Source organism: Euprymna scolopes, chromosome 28, assembly GCF_053919585.1.
Source record: "Euprymna scolopes isolate OS-2025 chromosome 28, ASM5391958v1, whole genome shotgun sequence".
Taxonomy (NCBI): domain Eukaryota; kingdom Metazoa; phylum Mollusca; class Cephalopoda; order Sepiida; family Sepiolidae; genus Euprymna; species Euprymna scolopes.
The window spans coordinates 52879735-52902093 of record NC_136509.1 but is presented as its reverse complement, the minus strand read 5'-3'; the positions used below and the strand labels follow the sequence as shown (position 1 = coordinate 52902093).

The window sequence follows — 22359 nt, the reverse complement described above, 5'->3', positions numbered from 1 at the left end:
ACATCAAATTACTTTTAAATATGCAAACTTACATAAATGAGAAGTGTGAAACTTTACAAGAATTATGACAGACAAAAATAAATTTTATATAAAACAAGTGACATCAATAACAGAAAACGTGACATTTAGAAAAGTATCAAGTATTTTTTGCCCACCTATTTAAATATAAAAAAAACTTTTTGCTAAAGCTGAAAATTGTTCACAAATTTTGAATTATTTTGATTTTTATTTTCAATTACATTTCATGTCTTTTTTTCTACTGTGTAACACATTATTTCGTTTATAAACTTTCCTGTTCACTAGAAACTGAGCACTTCCTAAAAATATTTAAATATCGATTTTGCATTTTTTTTTTTTTTATAATTGGGTGTATTAGTTTTCATTCGATAATAATTCACTGAAAACATTGTACAAAAGACCAAAATAAAAATAACATAGAGGGGTGTACTGCTCATCCACGTGAACCAAAAAAGTCATATTTCACATTCTTTGTTGTTCAAAGCAAAACACTGTTTAATTTGCTGTTAAAAACTAATGCACTAGCAGTATCAGAATTTTTGTAGGAATTTTTGACACCCCTAACACGAAACTGCGAATACAATATAAAAATCTCGTAATTTCTCTGTTAAAAGTGGGTTATTTATTTTCTTTATGGATTATACTTCCAAAATAAACTATTACAGTTGTTTTAAAAGTAATAGAAATATTTTTTTTTTTTTTTTTTTAAACTAATGAATTTTCCGAACTCAATATTTTTCAATTTTTAAACTTTAAAAATCTATCAAAATTTTTCTATTGATTCTATTTTTATGATATTTTCAGGGTCAATGTGAAATTTTATGTTCTTTCCAATAAACCGAATATAATATTTTAGACAAACGTTTTTTTAAATTCACGCCCCGCCCCAAGTGTCACCCATTTTCAACTTTCTCTTAAAAAGTAAATAATTAATTTATGTCGTGGAGTTTTATATATCACAAATTGAAGAGAACAGATCAATAAATAATATATTCAAATTTAAAACAAAAAAAAAAATCCCTTTTTTAGAAATTTACCTGTAAAGTCCGAAGTTTAAAACCTTATTTTATAAGAACACATTGTTTTTTTTTGTCTTTTTTTTTTTTTTTAATGAAACCTCGGTCCTTGCTCCTTTAATTGAAAAAAAAATTAGGGCTTGAATTACATTTTTCGAGGAGTTATAAGCTTGGAAAGACAGGGGGTCGAATAATTCACGCCTCTCATTTTGAAATGTCTATTAAAAAGTAAATAATTAATTTATGTCGGGGAGTTTTATATATCACAAATTGAAGAGAAAAGGTCAATAAATAATATATTCAAATTTAAAACAAAAAAAAAAAAAATCGCTTTTTTAGAAATTTACCCGTAAAGTCCGAAGTTTAAAACCTTTTTAAAAAAAAAAAAAACACATTGTTTTTTTTTGTTTTTTTTTTTAATAAAACCTTGGTCCTTGCTCCTTTAATTGAAAAAAAAAATTAGGGCTTGAATTACATTTTTCGAGGAGTTATAAGCTTGGAAAGATGGGGTGGAATTATTCACTATTTTCACGAAATTTCTGACACTGCTACTAATGCACATAAGTTATAAATTTGAAAGCTTATTTTCTTGTCTTTTTAATCATATAAATATTTTTAAAATTTGAGCATTGATTAAATTTTTTAAATATTTATATGGTTGATAATAAAATAGCTCTAACTAAACATGTCAGAACATTTTTTTTATATTCATATTTTCAATTTAAAAAAAAATTCATTCTGGAATATCAACAACAAAAAAACATCTGTTGTTTACAGCCATACTATCGCTGCTGCTGTTAATACTACAAGACAGTCTTACACTCAAGCTCAAATTAAAACGATTTTTTTCCAGATATCGTGATTTTAAATTGCTAGCTACCACAAGAGAAAACAACATAAAATTATACTTTTAATGGACAAAAACAGTAAAAAGATTGCTTTATTTAACAGTGGGTGTCTGAGGAAAATTTTTCATGTTGAAGTCTTTTTTTTTTTTTAAACACAAAACGAGTGGTCAAAGGTATTTCAGACACCCTAAACTATTAAAAATGACATCACTTCTGGTTAATGTTTAAATTTCATGACAAAATACTTAATACAAACGCAGTATGAGCATTTACAAATCCGGGGTGGCGTGGAGGGTCTTTAAAAAACTTTACCGATAATGCTGTTTTATGATGTTAACATTTTTATCATTTTATTTGCTTAAAACTCTTAAAATATATAATGCACATTATTATTTATTAATTCATTTGTAAGAATATTCATTTCCGAACAAAACAGTTGTATTTTGAAGACTTAAAATGCTTTGGTTTTCTGTGATTATCCAAAGCTTTTTATCATCTGTGTGTATTGCTATTTTAATCAATAATCTTATATCAACTTAAAAAAAGATAGAATTCTGTTTTTTTTATTTTACGTTTCCCTAAATTAGCCATGTCTGTGAAATCCTGAGTGATTTATTTTCTTTTTATCTTTTCCTTTTTTTCCCCAGCTTTTAAATGTTTTTGGACACAAATCAAATGTAAGTCTTGTATTTGACTTTATGGAAACAGATCTTGAGGTAAGTTTAGTCTCCCTTTCTTTATGGACCCATGATCATTTTATGGTGATAAAGAAAAAATAAAACATGTTTGTTATATTTTCTTTATCATCATAAATTGTAATCTAATGTATAAAATATGATCCCCTCTATAGATTTTGTTGTCTTATGCTTATATCCAGCTTTGCTAATTTCTTAATTCATGCTGGTTGCCCCAGGAGAACCCTTAGCCAATTCCGTCTTCTCGCTCTAGGACTTTAGTCATCACCTTTTCTATTCTCCACTTCTCAAGTCACATCACCCTAAGCTCTTTCTAAACCTGATACTAAAGCATTTTCACACATCCAGTCGGAAATACTTGAGTTTTTCAAACTAAAGGGCTAACATTTAATGTCCAATTCATTTATTCAATATCTTTATATGGAGAATGGTTTTCTTGATGGATTTATGCAAAGCGTGTTGCCTCTCCTCTTTCGGTTGAAGTAAGTTCATTGTTTACTGCGTGAGGCACCCAGAGAATGCTCTTAAGTCTAAAATATTTTAATTAAAAAAATTTCTGACATTTTTAAGGTATTGGCATGTAGTTGCACAAAATATTTCACCATCTTTTTATGATCAATCTTTTCTCATTATTTTATTCATTTATTATATAAAGGAAAGTTGTAAATTTGTGTGTGTTCGCTTATAGTAAAAAGTCAGACACTACCTGAGATACACATACAAACCTTACATCATCAGATTTTGTGTAATTCTGATTGTTTTATGATAAACTACTGTAATATTCATTTCCATTGAGTCACAATGGACCAAATTAGTGCATTAAAGAAATTCCTTTCTTTTTTGTTGGTAGATTTTTCAAACAACTAGTCAACTTTCTTTGTCTTTCTTTCTTTTATACTGAACGAGAACTCCTGCTCTCCCTTGTGCACACATTCACACACTTTCTTCCTCTCAATTTTTCTCCTTTTCTTTTTTCATATGTAATTCTTTTCTTTTTTTTCTTTACAGATCATCATTAAAGATAGCAGCATTGTGCTGACACCACCTCATATAAAATCATATATTTTACAGACATTGCAGGGACTGCACTACCTGCACAAACACTGGATACTTCACAGGGTTAGTGGTACAAGTGAAATGGCTTTTTCCATACTTTGTTCTATATGATTCCAAAATTTTATTTTCATCTGTAGGCAACACGTTGCATTTGGACTTTTTAAAAAAATCCAATTTTAATGTGAAAAGCAACTGAAATTCCCGCTGGTCCCTAAAACTAAACAGAATTTCCATAAACAAAGTTTCTTTCTAAGAACTCCATATCTGTGGAATACAATACCATGGGGGCTACTTCCCTGCTGACTACAACATGGTAACTTTCAAGTCCAATATTAACATACTCTTGTCAGGTCATCTGCCTAAAATAATCAAATCGTGACCATTTCAGTTATTGTTTCCAATCCTCGCAAGATGTTGCTCATCAACAGACAATCTCTTTAACCATTATTCTTGTGTGGTTTTTGGGCCTTGATGAGCAATTAGTAAAAACAAAAAAACTAGAATACAAATCTCAGGACAGGTAAAATTATTTTCCATGAACAGAACAGTTTTGTACCACTATTATGTCACCTTATAGAGATTAAAATAAAAAAGAGATGTTAAATCTTATGTCGAATATTCTTATTCCAGTTTTGATGAAAATCCATTACAAGATTTGGATTCTAGAAAATATCTAAAATTTAAGCTATTTTTAAAAAATTAAAATTTAAACTATGGATCAAATTTGATACATTTGAATTTCAAATGGGAGGCTTTCCCATATTATACCTCCTTTAAAATACTCCAAAGAAACTGAAATTTGAGAACTGTTTATGAATTGATGTTTAATATCTATTGTTAAAAATTTCACAAAATTCAGGGGTATTTTCACGTAGGGCTTCTATCTCCTTTTGCATAAAAGTAAATTAAACAAAATATAGTCCACATTATGGCACCTTATGGCTAGCAATTGTGTTCTAAAATTCATAATGATTAATTAGTTTAGAAGTGAATCCAGTACATACAAATATATAAACACATACCTACTTTTTATATAGAAATTTAAATTTCTTTTCATTACTCTTTGACGAAATCTTTTCTTTTCTTTAAAACTTGTATTTTACTTAAATATTGAAATCATTTTCTTGTTTTCCTTCTAGGATTTGAAACCTAATAATTTGTTAATCAATGAGAAAGGTATACTCAAGTTGGGAGATTTTGGTTTGGCTAAATTTTATGGCTCTCCGAACAGAATTTATACTCATCAGGTTGTTACGCGGTAAGTCAAAGTGAACTTCTCTTAAGCAAACCTGACACATCACCATTAATTTTTTACTCAGATTTTGACTCTTCATCTCTAGACAAATCCTCATTTCAATTTATGCCATCTTAGATTAATTTACACTCTTTTTGTTTTTAACTATTATGTTTTTATTACAATTTTTTAAAAATAGGATTTGGAAAGTTAAATTTATTAATTACTAGCAGATGTACCTGGCATTGCCCGGTATTAAATGTAAGTTTAAATTTCTTGAAAAAAAAAAAACAGAAAGAAACTGAGACATATGCATGCAAGTATTTCTAAATAGTTCACTTCTCGTAATTAAAAAAAAATACTCAAGCTGAAATCGAAACCAAAACCTAAAGACAGTGAGTTAAGTACGATAACCATTAGGCCAGCTTACCACAATCTTTAAAAAGTGTTTCAAACTTATTTATTCTTAACATTAGGAAGCTGTCATGTGAATGATTTGCACATGTGCAGTCATGAGTTGACAGATAAAAATCTGATGACCCCCAGGTACCAATTTTTCCATTTTGACTCCTTAGCAGTCCTTTTTTCCTTATGAAAACTGATTACGAAGTTTTTCACATGTTTGAATACCCTATATACCAAATTTCAAGTCTGTAGATTAAAAATTCATTGAGTATATAGGTTGAGAAGTGTCCTCACCCACACACATTTTCACTTTTATAGATATATAAATAGACAATATCATTTATTCATTAATTTAATTTCTATTAATAAAATTAACGGATGTAAATAGCTTCCAAACTTTCAGTCTTTTAATACACAATTTTAAAACCAGTTTAAATGACTTTCCATTGTATAGTTAAAACGCTTTTAAATTCCTGTCAAATTTCAAAATAATTTTATTTTATTTTTCAATTATTAACAAAAGACTAAAATGACTGACTTGTTTACAAATAAACCAAACTGCATTTCTGATAGACTTGATTTAATTATTTTTTCATTAAATAAGATTTAAAAGTTTGTTTCTTATTTGTAATTCCCCCTATATTATAGCACAAAAATCAAAAAAAAAATCTGTATGATGTACCTGTGACAAAACAAAAGTATCTCATTCCAAAAGTTACATAAATTGATTAAGTAGTTTTATTTTTTATAATGAAAATCATTTTCTAGAGAGTAATGGGAATTCATAGGCATTACAACATAAATCTAGTAAGTATGGACTATTGTTATCTACCTTTGTTTGTTGAGTTATTTTTTAATATGATAGCCAAGACAGACACTTCTCGTATGCTCATAAAATTGGATTTCCTTATATAAAAATAAAACTACTTGATTTACATTATTTTTGGAATATAATGTTTGTTTCATCATAAGTATGTACATTATACAGATGTTTCATTAATTTTTATATTTTTTATGGGAGGAATTCTGGTTAAGAACCAATTTTTATTTTTTAAATTTTATACCATTACATTTTTTATTTCAATAAATAGTCGGTTAATAGTAGAACTCTTTAAATTTTCATTGTTTTTCTTTTAGATGGTACCGTTGTCCGGAGTTGTTATTTGGTGCCAAAAATTATAGCACGGGTGTTGATACATGGGCTGTAGGTTGTATTCTTGCAGAATTATTGCTCAGAGTAAGTAATTGAGAATATGTCATTTTTCATATCTGTTTAATCCTGTCCTATCATGGTGTGACACACACACTCTAGGCAAGTTCGGCCAGCTTACTCCAAAGGATAACATTTCTTGTAGTCCTCAGCCGTATGTGCATCCTGTTTGGGCAAGATGTTTTGACATTAGTTTTTGTCATTTTTCCAAGAGAGGTGTCACCTTTCACATAGAATACCTGATATTCCCAAATGGTCACTCATCTGGTATTGTTCAGGCTCAATCTCACTTAACTTTGGTAATTTAACAAAAACCAAGGTGTGATTGTGCCAGATACATATTTTTTCTTTTTATGGGTTGATTTGTACTAAATTCTATTTTAAAAATATCTCTAATAAAATAATACACATTATGTTTGTTTCAATATATATATGTAGAAATAGTTATTTTGTTGTGTTGAGCTAAGAGAGATAAATCAATATATCTTATAGTGAAATCATTTCTAATATAATAATATGCATTGGTTTTGCTATTTGTAACTCAATCTGCTAACTCATAACAATTATAAATTACTGTGCTCTGAGGATTAGTTTTATAAAAACAAATATGAATTCATTCTTGTTTCTTTTTTTCTTTTTCTGTAACAAGAGAATCACCACTTATCAAGGCCTAAAGAGAGTGTGGGAAATTGTTGATAGTCAAGTTTTCTTTTGTGAAAGTCCAGCTAGGAGAGACTGTAGATTGGAGCTCAGATAAGTGCTTGCCATAAAAATAGTAATAGAGCAGAGATAGGCTGACAACATCTCTTCTGTGGGGAAACAGGTTGTAAGGAAGAGAAAAGGGCATTACCTACTAGGTTTCAAATCCAATTTTGAATTCTATTAAGGTAGGATAGAGATGCCCAGATGTGGCAACTCTACTCCATTTTAGGACGTACTTGGCTTTTATACAGGTAGAGGATTGTATTGGTAGTAGGATACCTACTAAAGCGGTAGAATAATCCAACCATTTTTTCAGCGATCTTGGCAACCGATTTGATGTATGTGCCCCATTTCAGATCACGAGTGACAGTCAGTCCCAGAAACTTGTCAAGACATAGTGCTTCCCCAAGACAAGAGGCATTCATTTCAATTGAGGCCTGATGGAGGTCAGAGTGATTATGATGAAAAGAGAGAAGCTTGGTTTTAGATACATTCAAATTAACCAGTTACCTTTTTCTTCATTGCACCATGTGCTCAAGATCAGAAGAGAGAGAATCAAAAAGATCTTGATTATTGCTGGCCTTTGAAATGTTGCCATAGATTGTGGTGTCATCTGCATAAATGTCTACAAATGATCTAAGAATGTGATTTTGAGAGATCATCGATGAAGATCAGGAAGAGAGTTGGGCCCAGGATAGAATCCTAAGGGATGCCAGTATTGATACTATGAGCTTCTGATTTCGATCCAGCAACGACTACTCTTATGAGCCTATTGGGGAGAAAGGATTTAATAATTGAAAGGATATTTCCAGCTATTCTGTAGCTGGCTATTTTGTGAAGTAAACCTTTATGCCATACCTTTGATATGTCAAGAGTTATTGCTTCTGAAGCGAAGCCTTCATGGAGAAATTCACATCCTGTATGATATTACAGTTAACATACCAGCTCTAGTACGAGATCTAGCATAACGGAAACCATATTGCATGTCATTGAATAGGTTATTTTCGATGAATTGGTTGAGCACTTATATTTATCACAGATTCTAGCAACTTACTCATGTTTGTTTTTTTTTTTTGTTTTTTTTCACCACTCATTTTATTTTCATTCATTCAATTTTATTTTATTTTTACTTTATTTTCAGGTGCCATTTTTTCCTGGTGAATCTGACCTTGATCAGCTAACCCGTATATTTCAAGCATTAGGCACACCAACAGAAGATACATGGCCTGCAAGTTGTTTTGTTCTTTCTTTCATTTTTTTTTTTTTTTCAATTTAGTCTAACTAGAATTAGCTGGAAAGCAAGAGTGGAGGTAGGAGAAACTTTTTTAAAAATGACAATAGTATCACAAAATGGTCATGAGGTTCCTTTCCTGAAATAGCCTAAAATCTTTAGAAAGGAAGATAATATTTGGCCAGATAAGTCAGACATGATGACTGAAAGATTGTAGGCATAGCTAGATAGTCTTGGTGTGGGAGCTTGAATCAGCAAGACATACTCAAAACGGTCTGGTAACATGAGAATAATTGTCATACACTGAAACCATAATTGATTCTCTCTTTCTTATTTAACTGTTAATAATTAAGCCATGCACTCTCTCTCCTCTAAACTAAATTATTTCCAACTCCCATTGGAAAAACCAAAGATACAGTTATATAGCACCCACTACCATCAAGTAAAAGTTTTTTCAAGATCCCACTTTATTTTTATAATATCAATCCAAATCAGGATTACTAAGCGCAAAGAATTTATTAAATGACTACTCTATAAATACACTCTATAGAATATACAAAATGACTTATAAGGATGATGTGCTGTAAAGCAAAAAATAAAGAATCTTAATACTTCTCCCACAAATATGCATAGAAAATGAATATACAGTGGTCTGTCTTCTACAATACAAATGCAAGCTAGAATATTTCCATGAAGCATTTCATGGCAAAAATGAACTATTCTACAAGAGGCAAAAATGGTTACACTTATTTTGTTATGCAGAAAAAAAATTTTTCCCATCATAGGTATGTACATCAAAAAGATTTTTCTTTATCTTTATTTTTTCATGAATGAGGAGGAATTCTGAACACGTACCCTATTTATTCATATATATTATGTGAGATATCTTTTTTTAAGTTGACATTATATTATTGACTAAAATAAGAAATGCCAAAGGAAACATAACCGCTGTAAAACTATCAGACACGATTGTATATCTGTGTGTGTTTCTCGTCTATATGTAACTTTGATATATTTACATATTGAATTCTTGTTTTAATTTACTATTAACTGAGTATTTATTCAAATCAAAAATATAATAAAATTAAGACAAATAAAAAAAATCTTATTTTAAAAAAACTGAACATGACAGTATTTTGAATAATTTTTTTAAGCCCTCCACCTAGCAATGTCTCCATCCAGGCAATGCCAAGTACATAAATAAATGAATCATAAATGGTGTGGGAGGATTGTATTTTTTCAAATATTATTAGCTGTGTTCAACAGATTTAATGCTCAGCAATGCTGGATATCAGATCTGCTAATGACTATAAATAAAATTTAATTTCTATATTAAAAACTGAAATTGTCCAATTTATATTTTCTTAAAATTCAGATCTTCAGAAAATATGAGAAAAAAAGATGATTTTTTTTTTTTTTTCAGGGAATGCAAGACCTTCCAGACTATATTCAATTTAAAGTCTTCCCACCAAATCCTTTGAGTTGCATTTTTACTGCTGCAGCAGATGATTTATTGGATGTAATGGCTTCCCTTCTTTGTATGGATCCTTTAAAAAGATGCACAACTGAAGACGTAAGCACATTTTATGAATTGAACACGTGAAGCATGAGTTCATATTATTTACATTCTTCGAACTATTGTTCTTAAGTGTTATTTTCACATTTCAATTAATGTACCCACCAACCTTCTTCAGATTTATCTGTCAAACTCGGAATTTGCACAGAATTTTGAATGGAACATTTTATTTAATCCATAGGGATAGCATTCTCTCATTCTGTCAGCTATGACAGAGTAAAAGTCTTAAGTAATTCACAATTGTATTTTGCGTGTTGCCCACACTGAGGATTGAACCATCAACTCAAGAAGAGTGCAACTTACAACTGAATTTTACCAAGTACTTTAGCCACTGCGGCACTCAAAATACAATTGCAAATTATTCAGGACTTCTACCTAGTCATGGCTGACGAAACAAGAGCATGCTACTCTTATGGATTAAATAAAGGGATCTATTTGAAATTCCATGCAGATTCCCAAGTTCAACAGAAAGAACCCTGAGTTTAACAAGATACACTTGAAGACGGTCAGAGGTTACACTGACAGAAACATTGTGAAAATAACACTCTAGATGAGAATAGTAGTCATAATAATTGTAATATCAGGTTGGTTCAAAAATGATATCGTTTTTGACATGGAGTTGAACGTCAAAAAACATTATTTTTGCACCAATCTAATAATATGAATTAGGTTTAAGATTCCCATGATGAAGTGGCTAAAAACATTAATTAGCAATCATTTCTAAGTGACTGTCTTTTAGAGGTTGGAGGTTCAAACCATTATTACAGGTGAAAATAACTAAGAATAACATAAATTCACACTTGGTCATAGCCAACAGAATGAGACCAATAAATGGTTCAGTTCAAAACATTGTGAATATAAGAATCAAGCTGAGAATAATAGTTTGAATAATTCAAATCATTTATTCTTACTGAGTATCTTTTTTTTTTTTTTCTTGTTTTATTGTAGGCCCTTAAAATGCCATATTTCAGTAACAAACCTGCCCCCAGTTTAGGTTCACAGTTGCCCGTGCCAAGTAACAAATTGGATAAGGATGATCCTGTTATGAAAATGTCAATGAAAAGAAAACTTAGTGACAGCGCAAGTAAGTTTCTCTGGTTTCTTTTTGCTTTTAAATGAAATTTTTTTTTTCTACAGATTAAAAATAAAGTGTTTTTTTTTTTAATTTCTTTTTAATAGATAGTTTTTCTTGAACTGGTCATTGCTGCTAAAACATGTAAATGAGATTTGAGTTGCATGTTATACAGATTTGAGGTCTTGTCTAAAATTTCCCCTATATTAAAAAACAAAAATAAAGAAAAATGGATGACGTATGTAATATGGACCCTGGAAGCCGAGAGACTCAAACGGGACAATTTTACATCGACATCAATGCATGTGTCATTTTTAAACATACACAACCTGAGTTGTTTAATATTTGTTGATTTTTAATATAAAGGAAGATACCCATCAGAAGAAAGACTCATCAAGTCTCAATTGAAATGAATGTCTCGTGTCATGGGGAAGAACCGTGTCTTGACAAGCTTCTGAAACTGACCATCACTTCTGATCTGATGTAAACACATACATCAAATCTGTTGGCTAGATCACTGGAAAAATGATTGAATTATTCTACCGTTCCAGTAGGTATCTCACTAATGATGCAATCCTCTATCTGTATAAGAGCCAAGTATGCCCTAAAAGGGAGTACTGTTGCCACATCTGGGCAGGAGCAGGAAGAAAAATGGAGGGAATATATTTTTATGTAGCGTGTGTTTTTCCTAGGACGGGGGAGTTATTCCGTTTAAAATAAAACTTTTTAATAAAAAAACACAGGGATGGTGTCTATCGAGTAATTTCTGATTTTAAAATGAGATTATTCTTCAATTTATTTTTTTCTTTTAGTGTTGCATAGGAAACATTTATATTAATGAGGGGGAGAAGATGGTGACATTCATATTGATGAGAGGGAGAAGATGGAGACATTCATATTGATGAGGGGGAAAAGATGGAGACATTCATATTGATGAGGGGGAGAAGATGGAGACATATTGATGAGGGGGAGAAGATGGAGACATTTATATTGATGAGGGGGAGAAGATGGAGACATTCATATTGATGAGGGGGAGAAGATGGAGACATATTGATGAGGGGGAGAAGATGGAGACATTTATATTGATGAGGGGGAGAAGATGGAGACATTCATATTGATGAGGGGGAGAAGATGGAGACATTCATATTGATGAGGGGGAGAAGATGGAGACATTCATATTGATGAGGGGGAGAAGATGGAGACATTTATATTGATAAGGTGGAGAAGATGGAGACATTTATATTGATGAGGGGGAGAAGATGGAGACATATTGATGAGAGGGAGAAGATGGAGACATTCATATTGATGAGGGGGAGAAGATGGAGACATTCATATTGATGAGGGGGAGAAGATGGAGACATATTGATGAGGGGGAGAAGATGGAGACATTTATATCGATAAGGGGGAGAAGATGGAGACATTCATATTGATGAGGGGGAGAAGATGGAGACATATTGATGAGGGGGAGAAGATGGAGACATTTATATTGATGAGGGGGAGAAGATGGAGACATTCATATTGATGAGGGGGAGAAGATGGAGACATATTGATGAGGGGGAGAAGATGGAGACATATTGATGAGGGGGAGAAGATGGAGACATTTATATTGATGAGGGGGAGAAGATGGAGACATTCATATTGATGAGGGGGAGAAAATGGAGACATTCATATTGATGAGGGGGAGAAGATGGAGACATATTGATGAGGGGGAGAAGATGGAGACATTTATATTGATGAGGGGGAGAAGATGGAGACATTCATATTGATGAGGGGGAGAAGATGGAGACATATTGATGAGGGGGAGAAGATGGAGACATTTATATTAATGAGGGGGAGAAGATGGAGACATTTATATTGATGAGGGGGAGAAGATGGAGACATATTGATGAGGGGAAGAAGATGGAGACATTTATATTGATGAGGGGGAGAAGATGGAGATATTCATATTGATTAGGGGGAGAAGATGGAGACATATTGATGAGGGGGAGAAGATGGAGACATTTATATTGATGAGGGGGAGAAGATGGAGACATTCATATTGATGAGGGGGAGAAGATGGAGACATTCATATTGATGAGGGGGAGAAGATGGAGACATATTGATGAGGGGGAGAAGATGGAGACATTTATATTGATGAAGGGGAGAAGATGGAGACATTCATATTGATGAGGGGGAGAAGATGGAGACATTCATATTGATGAGGGGGAGAAGATGGAGACATATTGATGAGGGGGAGAAGATGGAGACATTTATATTGATGAAGGGGAGAAGATGGAGACATTCATATTGATGAGGGGGAGAAGATGGAGACATATTGATGAGGGGGAGAAGATGGAGACATTTATATTGATGAGGGGGAGAAGATGGAGACATTCATATTGATGAGGGGGAGAAGATGGAGACATTCATATTGATGAGGGGGAGAAGATGGAGACATTCATATTGATGAGGGGGAGAAGATGGAGATATTTATATTGATAAGGTGGAGAAGATGGAGACATTTATATTGATGAGGGGGAGAAGATGGAGACATATTGATGAGAGGGAGAAGATGGAGACATTCATATTGATGAGGGGGAGAAGATGGAGACATTCATATTGATGAGGGGGAGAAGATGGAGACATATTGATGAGGGGGAGAAGATGGAGACATTTATATTGATGAAGGGGAGAAGATGGAGACATTCATATTGATGAGGGGGAGAAGATGGAGACATTCATATTGATGAGGGGGAGAAGATGGAGACATATTGATGAGGGGGAGAAGATGGAGACATTTATATTGATGAAGGGGAGAAGATGGAGACATTCATATTGATGAGGGGGAGAAGATGGAGACATATTGATGAGAGGGAGAAGATGGAGACATTCATATTGATGAGGGGGAGAAGATGGAGACATTCATATTGATGAGGGGGAGAAGATGGAGACATATTGATGAGGGGGAGAAGATGGAGACATTTATATTGATGAAGGGGAGAAGATGGAGACATTCATATTGATGAGGGGGAGAAGATGGAGACATTCATATTGATGAGGGGGAGAAGATGGAGACATATTGATGAGGGGGAAAAGATGGAGACATTTATATTGATGAAGGGGAGAAGATGGAGACATTCATATTGATGAGGGGGAGAAGATGGAGACATATTGATGAGGGGGAGAAGATGGAGACATTTATATTGATGAGGGGGAGAAGATGGAGACATTCATATTGATGAGGGGGAGAAGATGGAGACATTCATATTGATGAGGGGGAGAAGATGGACACATTCATATTGATGAGGGGGAGAAGATGGAGACATTTATATTGATAAGGTGGAGAAGATGGAGACATTTATATTGATGAGGGGGAGAAGATGGAGACATATTGATGAGAGGGAGAAGATGGAGACATTCATATTGATGAGGGGGAGAAGATGGAGACATTCATATTGATGAGGGGGAGAAGATGGAGACATATTGATGAGGGGGAGAAGATGGAGACATTTATATCGATAAGGGGGAGAAGATGGAGACATTCATATTGATGAGGGGGAGAAGATGGAGACATATTGATGAGGGGGAGAAGATGGAGACATTTATATTGATGAGGGGGAGAAGATGGAGACATTCATATTGATGAGGGGGAGAAGATGGAGACATATTGATGAGGGGGAGAAGATGGAGACATATTGATGAGGGGGAGAAGATGGAGACATTTATATTGATGAGGGGGAGAAGATGGAGACATTCATATTGATGAGGGGGAGAAAATGGAGACATTCATATTGATGAGGGGGAGAAGATGGAGACATATTGATGAGGGGGAGAAGATGGAGACATTTATATTGATGAGGGGGAGAAGATGGAGACATTCATATTGATGAGGGGGAGAAGATGGAGACATATTGATGAGGGGGAGAAGATGGAGACATTTATATTAATGAGGGGGAGAAGATGGAGACATTTATATTGATGAGGGGGAGAAGATTGAGACATATTGATGAGGGGAAGAAGATGGAGACATTTATATTGATGAGGGGGAGAAGATGGAGATATTCATATTGATTAGGGGGAGAAGATGGAGACATATTGATGAGGGGGAGAAGATGGAGACATTTATATTGATGAGGGGGAGAAGATGGAGACATTCATATTGATGAGGGGGAGAAGATGGAGACATTCATATTGATGAGGGGGAGAAGATGGAGACATATTGATGAGGGGGAGAAGATGGAGACATTTATATTGATGAAGGGGAGAAGATGGAGACATTCATATTGATGAGGGGGAGAAGATGGAGACATTCATATTGATGAGGGGGAGAAGATGGAGACATTTATATCGATAAGGGGGAGAAGATGGAGACATTCATATTGATGAGGGGGAGAAGATGGAGACATATTGATGAGGGGGAGAAGATGGAGACATTTATATTGATGAAGGGGAGAAGATGGAGACATTCATATTGATGAGGGGGAGAAGATGGAGACATTCATATTGATGAGGGGGAGAAGATGGAGACATTCATATTGATGAGGGGGAGAAGATGGAGACATTTATATTGATGAGGGGGAGAAGATGGAGACATTCATATTGATGAGGGGGAGAAGATGGAGACATTTATATTGATGAGGGGGAGAAGATTGAGACATTCATATTGATGAGGGGGAGAAGATGGAGACATTTATATTGATGAGGGGGAGAAGATGGAGACATATTGATGAGGGGGAGAAGATGGAGACATATTGATGAGGGGGAGAAGATGGAGACATTCATATTGATGAGGGGGAGAAGATGGAGACATATTGATGAGGGGGAGAAGATGGAGACATTTATATTGATGAGGGGGAGAAGATGGAGACATATTGATGAGGGGGAGAAGATGGAGACATTTATATTGATGAGGGGGAGAAGATGGTGACATATTGATGAGGGGGAGAAGATGGAGACATTCATATTGATGAGGGGGAGAAGATGGTGACATATTGATGAGGGGGAGAAGATGGAGACATTTATATTGATGAGGGGGAGAAGATGGAGACATATTGATGAGGGGGAGAAGATGGAGACATTCATATTGATGAGGGGGAGAAGATGGTGACATATTGATGAGGGGGAGAAGATGGAGACATTCATATTGATAAGGTGGAGAAGATGGAGACATTTATATTGATGAGGGGGAGAAGATGGAGACATTCATATTGATGAGGGGGAGAAGATGGAGACATATTGATGAGAGGGAGAAGATGGAGACATTCATATTGATGAGGGGGAGAAGATGGAGACATTCATATTGATGAGGGGGAGAAGATGGAGACATTCATATTGATGAGGGGGAGAAGATGGAGACATATTGATGAGGGGGAGAAGATGGAGACATATTGATGAGGGGGAGAAGATGGAGACATATTGATGAGGGGGAGAAGATGGAGACATATTGATGAGGGGGAGAAGATGGAGACATATTGATGAGGGGGAGAAGATGGAGACATATTGATGAGGGGGAGAAGATGGAGACATATTGATGAGGGGGAGAAGATGGAGACATATTGTTGAGGGGGAGAAGATGGAGACATTCATATTGATGACGGGGAGAAGATGGAGACATATTGATGAGGAGGAGAAGATGGAGACATATTGATGAGGGGGAGAAGATGGAAACATTCATATTGATGAGCGGGAGAAGATGGAGACATTCATATTGATGAGGGGAGAAGATGGAGAAATTTATATTGATGAGGGGGAGAAGATGGAGACATTCATATTGATGAGGGGGAGAAGATGGAGACATTCATATTGATGAGGGGGAGAAGATGGAGACATTCATATTGATGAGGGGGAGAAGATGGAGACATTCATATTGATGAGGGGGAGAAGATGGAGACATTCATATTGATGAAGGGGAGAAGATGGAAACGTTCATATGGATGAGGGGGAGAAGATGGAGACATTCATATTGATGAGGGGGAGAAGATGGAAACATTCATATTGATGAGGGGGAGAAGATGGAGACATTCATATTGATGAGGGGGAGAAGATGGAGACATTCATATTGATGAGGGGGAGAAGATGGAAACATTCATATTGATGAGGGGGAGAAGATGGAGACATTCATATTGATGAGGGGGAGAAGATGGAGACATTCATATTGATGAGGGGGAGAAGATGGAGACATTCATATTGATGAGGGGGAGAAGATGGAGACATTCATATTGATGAGGGGGAGAAGATGGAGACATTCATATTGATGAGGGGGAGAAGATGGAAACATTCATATTGATGAGGGGGAGAAGATGGAGACATTCATATTGATGAGGGGGAGAAGATGGAAACATTCATATTGATGAGGGGGAGAAGATGGAAACATTCATATTGATGAGGGGGAGAAGATGGAGACATTCATATTGATGAGGAGGAGAAGATGGAAACATTCATATTGATGAGGGGGAGAAGATGGAGAGATTCATATTGATGAGGGGGAGAAGATGGAAACGTTCATATGGATGAGGGGGAGAAGATGGAGACATTCATATTGATGAGGGGGAGAAGATGGAAACATTCATATTGATGAGCGGGAGAAGATGGAGACATTCATATTGATGAGGGGAGAAGATGGAGAAATTTATATTGATGAGGGGGAGAAGATGGAGACATTCATATTGATGAGGGGGAGAAGATGGAGACATTCATATTGATGAGGGGGAGAAGATGGAGACATTCATATTGATGAGGGGGAGAAGATGGAGACATTCATATTGATGAGGGGGAGAAGATGGAGACATTCATATTGATGAAGGGGAGAAGATGGAAACGTTCATATGGATGAGGGGGAGAAGATGGAGACATTCATATTGATGAGGGGGAGAAGATGGAAACATTCATATTGATGAGGGGGAGAAGATGGAGACATTCATATTGATGAGGGGGAGAAGATGGAGACATTCATATTGATGAGGGGGAGAAGATGGAAACATTCATATTGATGAGGGGGAGAAGATGGAGACATTCATATTGATGAGGGGGAGAAGATGGAGACATTCATATTGATGAGGGGGAGAAGATGGAGACATTCATATTGATGAGGGGGAGAAGATGGAGACATTCATATTGATGAGGGGGAGAAGATGGAGACATTCATATTGATGAGGGGGAGAAGATGGAAACATTCATATTGATGAGGGGGAGAAGATGGAGACATTCATATTGATGAGGGGGAGAAGATGGAAACATTCATATTGATGAGGGGGAGAAGATGGAAACATTCATATTGATGAGGGGGAGAAGATGGAGACATTCATATTGATGAGGGGGAGAAGATGGAAACATTCATATTGATGAGGGGGAGAAGATGGAGAGATTCATATTGATGAGGGGGAGAAGATGGAAACGTTCATATGGATGAGGGGGAGAAGATGGAGACATTCATATTGATGAGGGGGAGAAGATGGAAACATTCATATTGATGAGGAGGAGAAGATGGAAACATTCATATTGATGAGGGGGAGAAGATGGAGACATTCATATTGATGAGGGGGAGAAGATGGAGACATTCATATTGATGAGGGGGAGAAGATGGAAACGTTCATATGGATGAGGGGGAGAAGATGGAGACATTCATATTGATGAGGGGGAGAAGATGGAAACATTCATATTGATGAGGGGGAGAAGATGGAAACATTCATATTGATGAGGGGGAGAAGATGGAGACATTCATATTGATGAGGGGGAGAAGATGGAAACATTCATATTGATGAGGGGGAGAAGATGGAAACGTTCATATGGATGAGGGGGAGAAGATGGAGACATTCATATTGATGAGGGGGAGAAGATGGAAACATTCATATTGATGAGGGGGAGAAGATGGAAACATTCATATTGATGAGGGGAGAAGATGGAGACATTCATATTGATGAGGGGGAGAAGATGGAAACATTCATATTGATGAGGGGGAGAAGATGGAAACATTCATATTGATGAGGGGGAGAAGATGGAAACATTCATATTGATGAGGGGAGAAGATGGAAACATTCATATTGATGAGGGGGAGAAGATGGAGACATTCATATTGATGAGGGGGAGAAGATGGAAACATTCATATTGATGAGGGGAGAAGATGGAAACATTCATATTGATGAGGGGGAGAAGATGGAAACATTCATATTGATGAGGGGAGAAGATGGAAACATTCATATTGATGAGGGGAGAAGATGGAGACATTCATATTGATGAGGGGGAGAAGATGGAAACATTCATATTGATGAGGGGGAGAAGATGGAGACATTCATATTGATGAGGGGGAGAAGATGGAGACATTCATATTGATGAGGGGAGAAGATGGAAACATTCATATGGATGAGGGGGAGAAGATGGAAACATTCATATTGATGAGGGGGAGAAGATGGAGACATTCATATTGATGAGGGGAGAAGATGGAAACGTTCATATGGATGAGGGGGAGAAGATGGAGACATTCATATTGATGAGGGGGAGAAGATGGAAACATTCATATTGATGAGGGGGAGAAGATGGAAACATTCATATGGATGAGGGGGAGAAGATGGAAACATTCATATTGATGAGGGGGAGAAGATGGAGACATTCATATTGATGAGGGGAGAAGATGGAAACGTTCATATGGATGAGGGGAGAAGATGGAAACGTTCATATGGATGAGGGGGAGAAGATGGAAACATTCATATTGATGAGGGGGAGAAGATGGAAACATTCATATTGATGAGGGGGAGAAGATGGAGACATTCATATTGATGAGGGGGAGAAGATGGAAACGTTCATATGGATGAGGGGGAGAAGATGGAAACATTCATATTGATGAGGGGGAGAAGATGGAGACATTCATATTGATGAGGGGGAGAAGATGGAGACATTCATATTGATGAGGGGGAGAAGATGGAAACGTTCATATGGATGAGGGGGAGAAGATGGAGACATTCATATTGATGAGGGGGAGAAGATGGAAACATTCATATTGATGAGGGGGAGAAGATGGAAACATTCATATTGATGAGGGGAGAAGATGGAAACATTCATATTGATGAGGGGGAGAAGATGGAAACATTCATATTGATGAGGGGGAGAAGATGGAGACATTCATATTGATGAGGGGGAGAAGATGGAGACATTCATATTGATGAGGGGGAGAAGATGGAGACATTCATATTGATGAGGGGAGAAGATGGAAACATTCATATTGATGAGGGGAGAAGATGGAAACATTCATATTGATGAGGGGGAGAAGATGGAGACATTCATATTGATGAGGGGGAGAAGATGGAAACATTCATATTGATGAGGGGAGAAGATGGAAACATTCATATTGATGAGGGGGAGAAGATGGAAACATTCATATTGATGAGGGGGAGAAGATGGAAACATTCATATTGATGAGGGGGAGAAGATGGAAACATTCATATTGATGAGGGGGAGAAGATGGAAACATTCATATTGATGAGGGGGAGAAGATGGAAACATTCATATTGATGAGGGGGAGAAGATGGAGACATTCATATTGATGAGGGGAGAAGATGGAAACATTCATATTGATGAGGGGGAGAAGATGGAAACATTCATATTGATGAGGGGGAGAAGATGGAGACATTCATATTGATGAGGGGGAGAAGATGGAGACATTCATATTGATGAGGGGGAGAAGATGGAGACATTCATATTGATGAGGGGAGAAGATGGAAACATTCATATTGATGAGGGGAGAAGATGGAAACATTCATATTGATGAGGGGGAGAAGATGGAGACATTCATATTGATGAGGGGGAGAAGATGGAAACATTCATATTGATGAGGGGAGAAGATGGAAACATTCATATTGATGAGGGGGAGAAGATGAAAACATTCATATTGATGAGGGGGAGAAGATGGAAACATTCATATTGATGAGGGGAGAAGATGGAGACATTCATATTGATGAGGGGGAGAAGATGGAAACATTCATATTGATGAGGGGGAGAAGATGGAAACATTCATATTGATGAGGGGGAGAAGATGGAAACATTCATATTGATGAGGGGAGAAGATGGAAACATTCATATTGATGAGGGGGAGAAGATGGAGACATTCATATTGATGAGGGGGAGAAGATGGAAACATTCATATTGATGAGGGGAGAAGATGGAAACATTCATATTGATGAGGGGGAGAAGATGGAAACATTCATATTGATGAGGGGAGAAGATGGAAACATTCATATTGATGAGGGGAGAAGATGGAGACATTCATATTGATGAGGGGGAGAAGATGGAAACATTCATATTGATGAGGGGGAGAAGATGGAGACATTCATATTGATGAGGGGGAGAAGATGGAGACATTCATATTGATGAGGGGAGAAGATGGAAACATTCATATGGATGAGGGGGAGAAGATGGAAACATTCATATTGATGAGGGGGAGAAGATGGAGACATTCATATTGATGAGGGGAGAAGATGGAAACGTTCATATGGATGAGGGGGAGAAGATGGAGACATTCATATTGATGAGGGGGAGAAGATGGAGACATTCATATTGATGAGGGGGAGAAGATGGAAACATTCATATTGATGAGGGGGAGAAGATGGAGACATTCATATTGATGAGGGGAGAAGATGGAAACGTTCATATGGATGAGGGGGAGAAGATGGAGACATTCATATTGATGAGGGGGAGAAGATGGAAACATTCATATTGATGAGGGGGAGAAGATGGAAACATTCATATGGATGAGGGGGAGAAGATGGAAACATTCATATTGATGAGGGGGAGAAGATGGAGACATTCATATTGATGAGGGGAGAAGATGGAAACGTTCATATGGATGAGGGGGAGAAGATGGAAACATTCATATTGATGAGGGGGAGAAGATGGAAACATTCATATTGATGAGGGGGAGAAGATGGAGACATTCATATTGATGAGGGGGAGAAGATGGAAACATTCATATGGATGAGGGGGAGAAGATGGAAACATTCATATTGATGAGGGGGAGAAGATGGAGACATTCATATTGATGAGGGGGAGAAGATGGAGACATTCATATTGATGAGGGGGAGAAGATGGAGACATTCATATTGATGAGGGGGAGAAGATGGAGACATTCATATTGATGAGGGGGAGAAGATGGAGACATTCATATTGATGAGGGGGAGAAGATGGAAACATTCATATTGATGAGGGGGAGAAGATGGAGACATTCATATTGATGAGGGGGAGAAGATGGAAACATTCATATTGATGAGGGGGAGAAGATGGAAACATTCATATTGATGAGGGGGAGAAGATGGAGACATTCATATTGATG

The 22359-nt window shown here is 35.9% G+C and overlaps 2 protein-coding genes across 3 annotated transcripts in view; one reads left to right on the top strand and one right to left on the bottom strand.

The window, feature by feature from the left end:
• The window catches only part of LOC145249623 (putative oligoribonuclease), a 123596-nt gene that overhangs the window by 76748 nt on the left and 24489 nt on the right, over positions 1–22359 (bottom strand). The gene's annotated exons all lie outside the window — the stretch shown is intronic.
• The window catches only part of LOC145249622 (cyclin-dependent kinase 7-like), a 54548-nt gene that overhangs the window by 21891 nt on the left and 10298 nt on the right, over positions 1–22359 (top strand). Inside the window, exons 4-10 of the mRNA XM_080111352.1 lie at positions 2530–2598; positions 3586–3696; positions 4773–4891; positions 6410–6509; positions 8326–8412; positions 9839–9988; positions 10940–11075. Of these exons, the coding sequence (XP_079967478.1) occupies positions 2530–2598; positions 3586–3696; positions 4773–4891; positions 6410–6509; positions 8326–8412; positions 9839–9988; positions 10940–11075 (772 nt within the window). The remainder of the gene's footprint in view (positions 1–2529; positions 2599–3585; positions 3697–4772; positions 4892–6409; positions 6510–8325; positions 8413–9838; positions 9989–10939; positions 11076–22359) is intronic.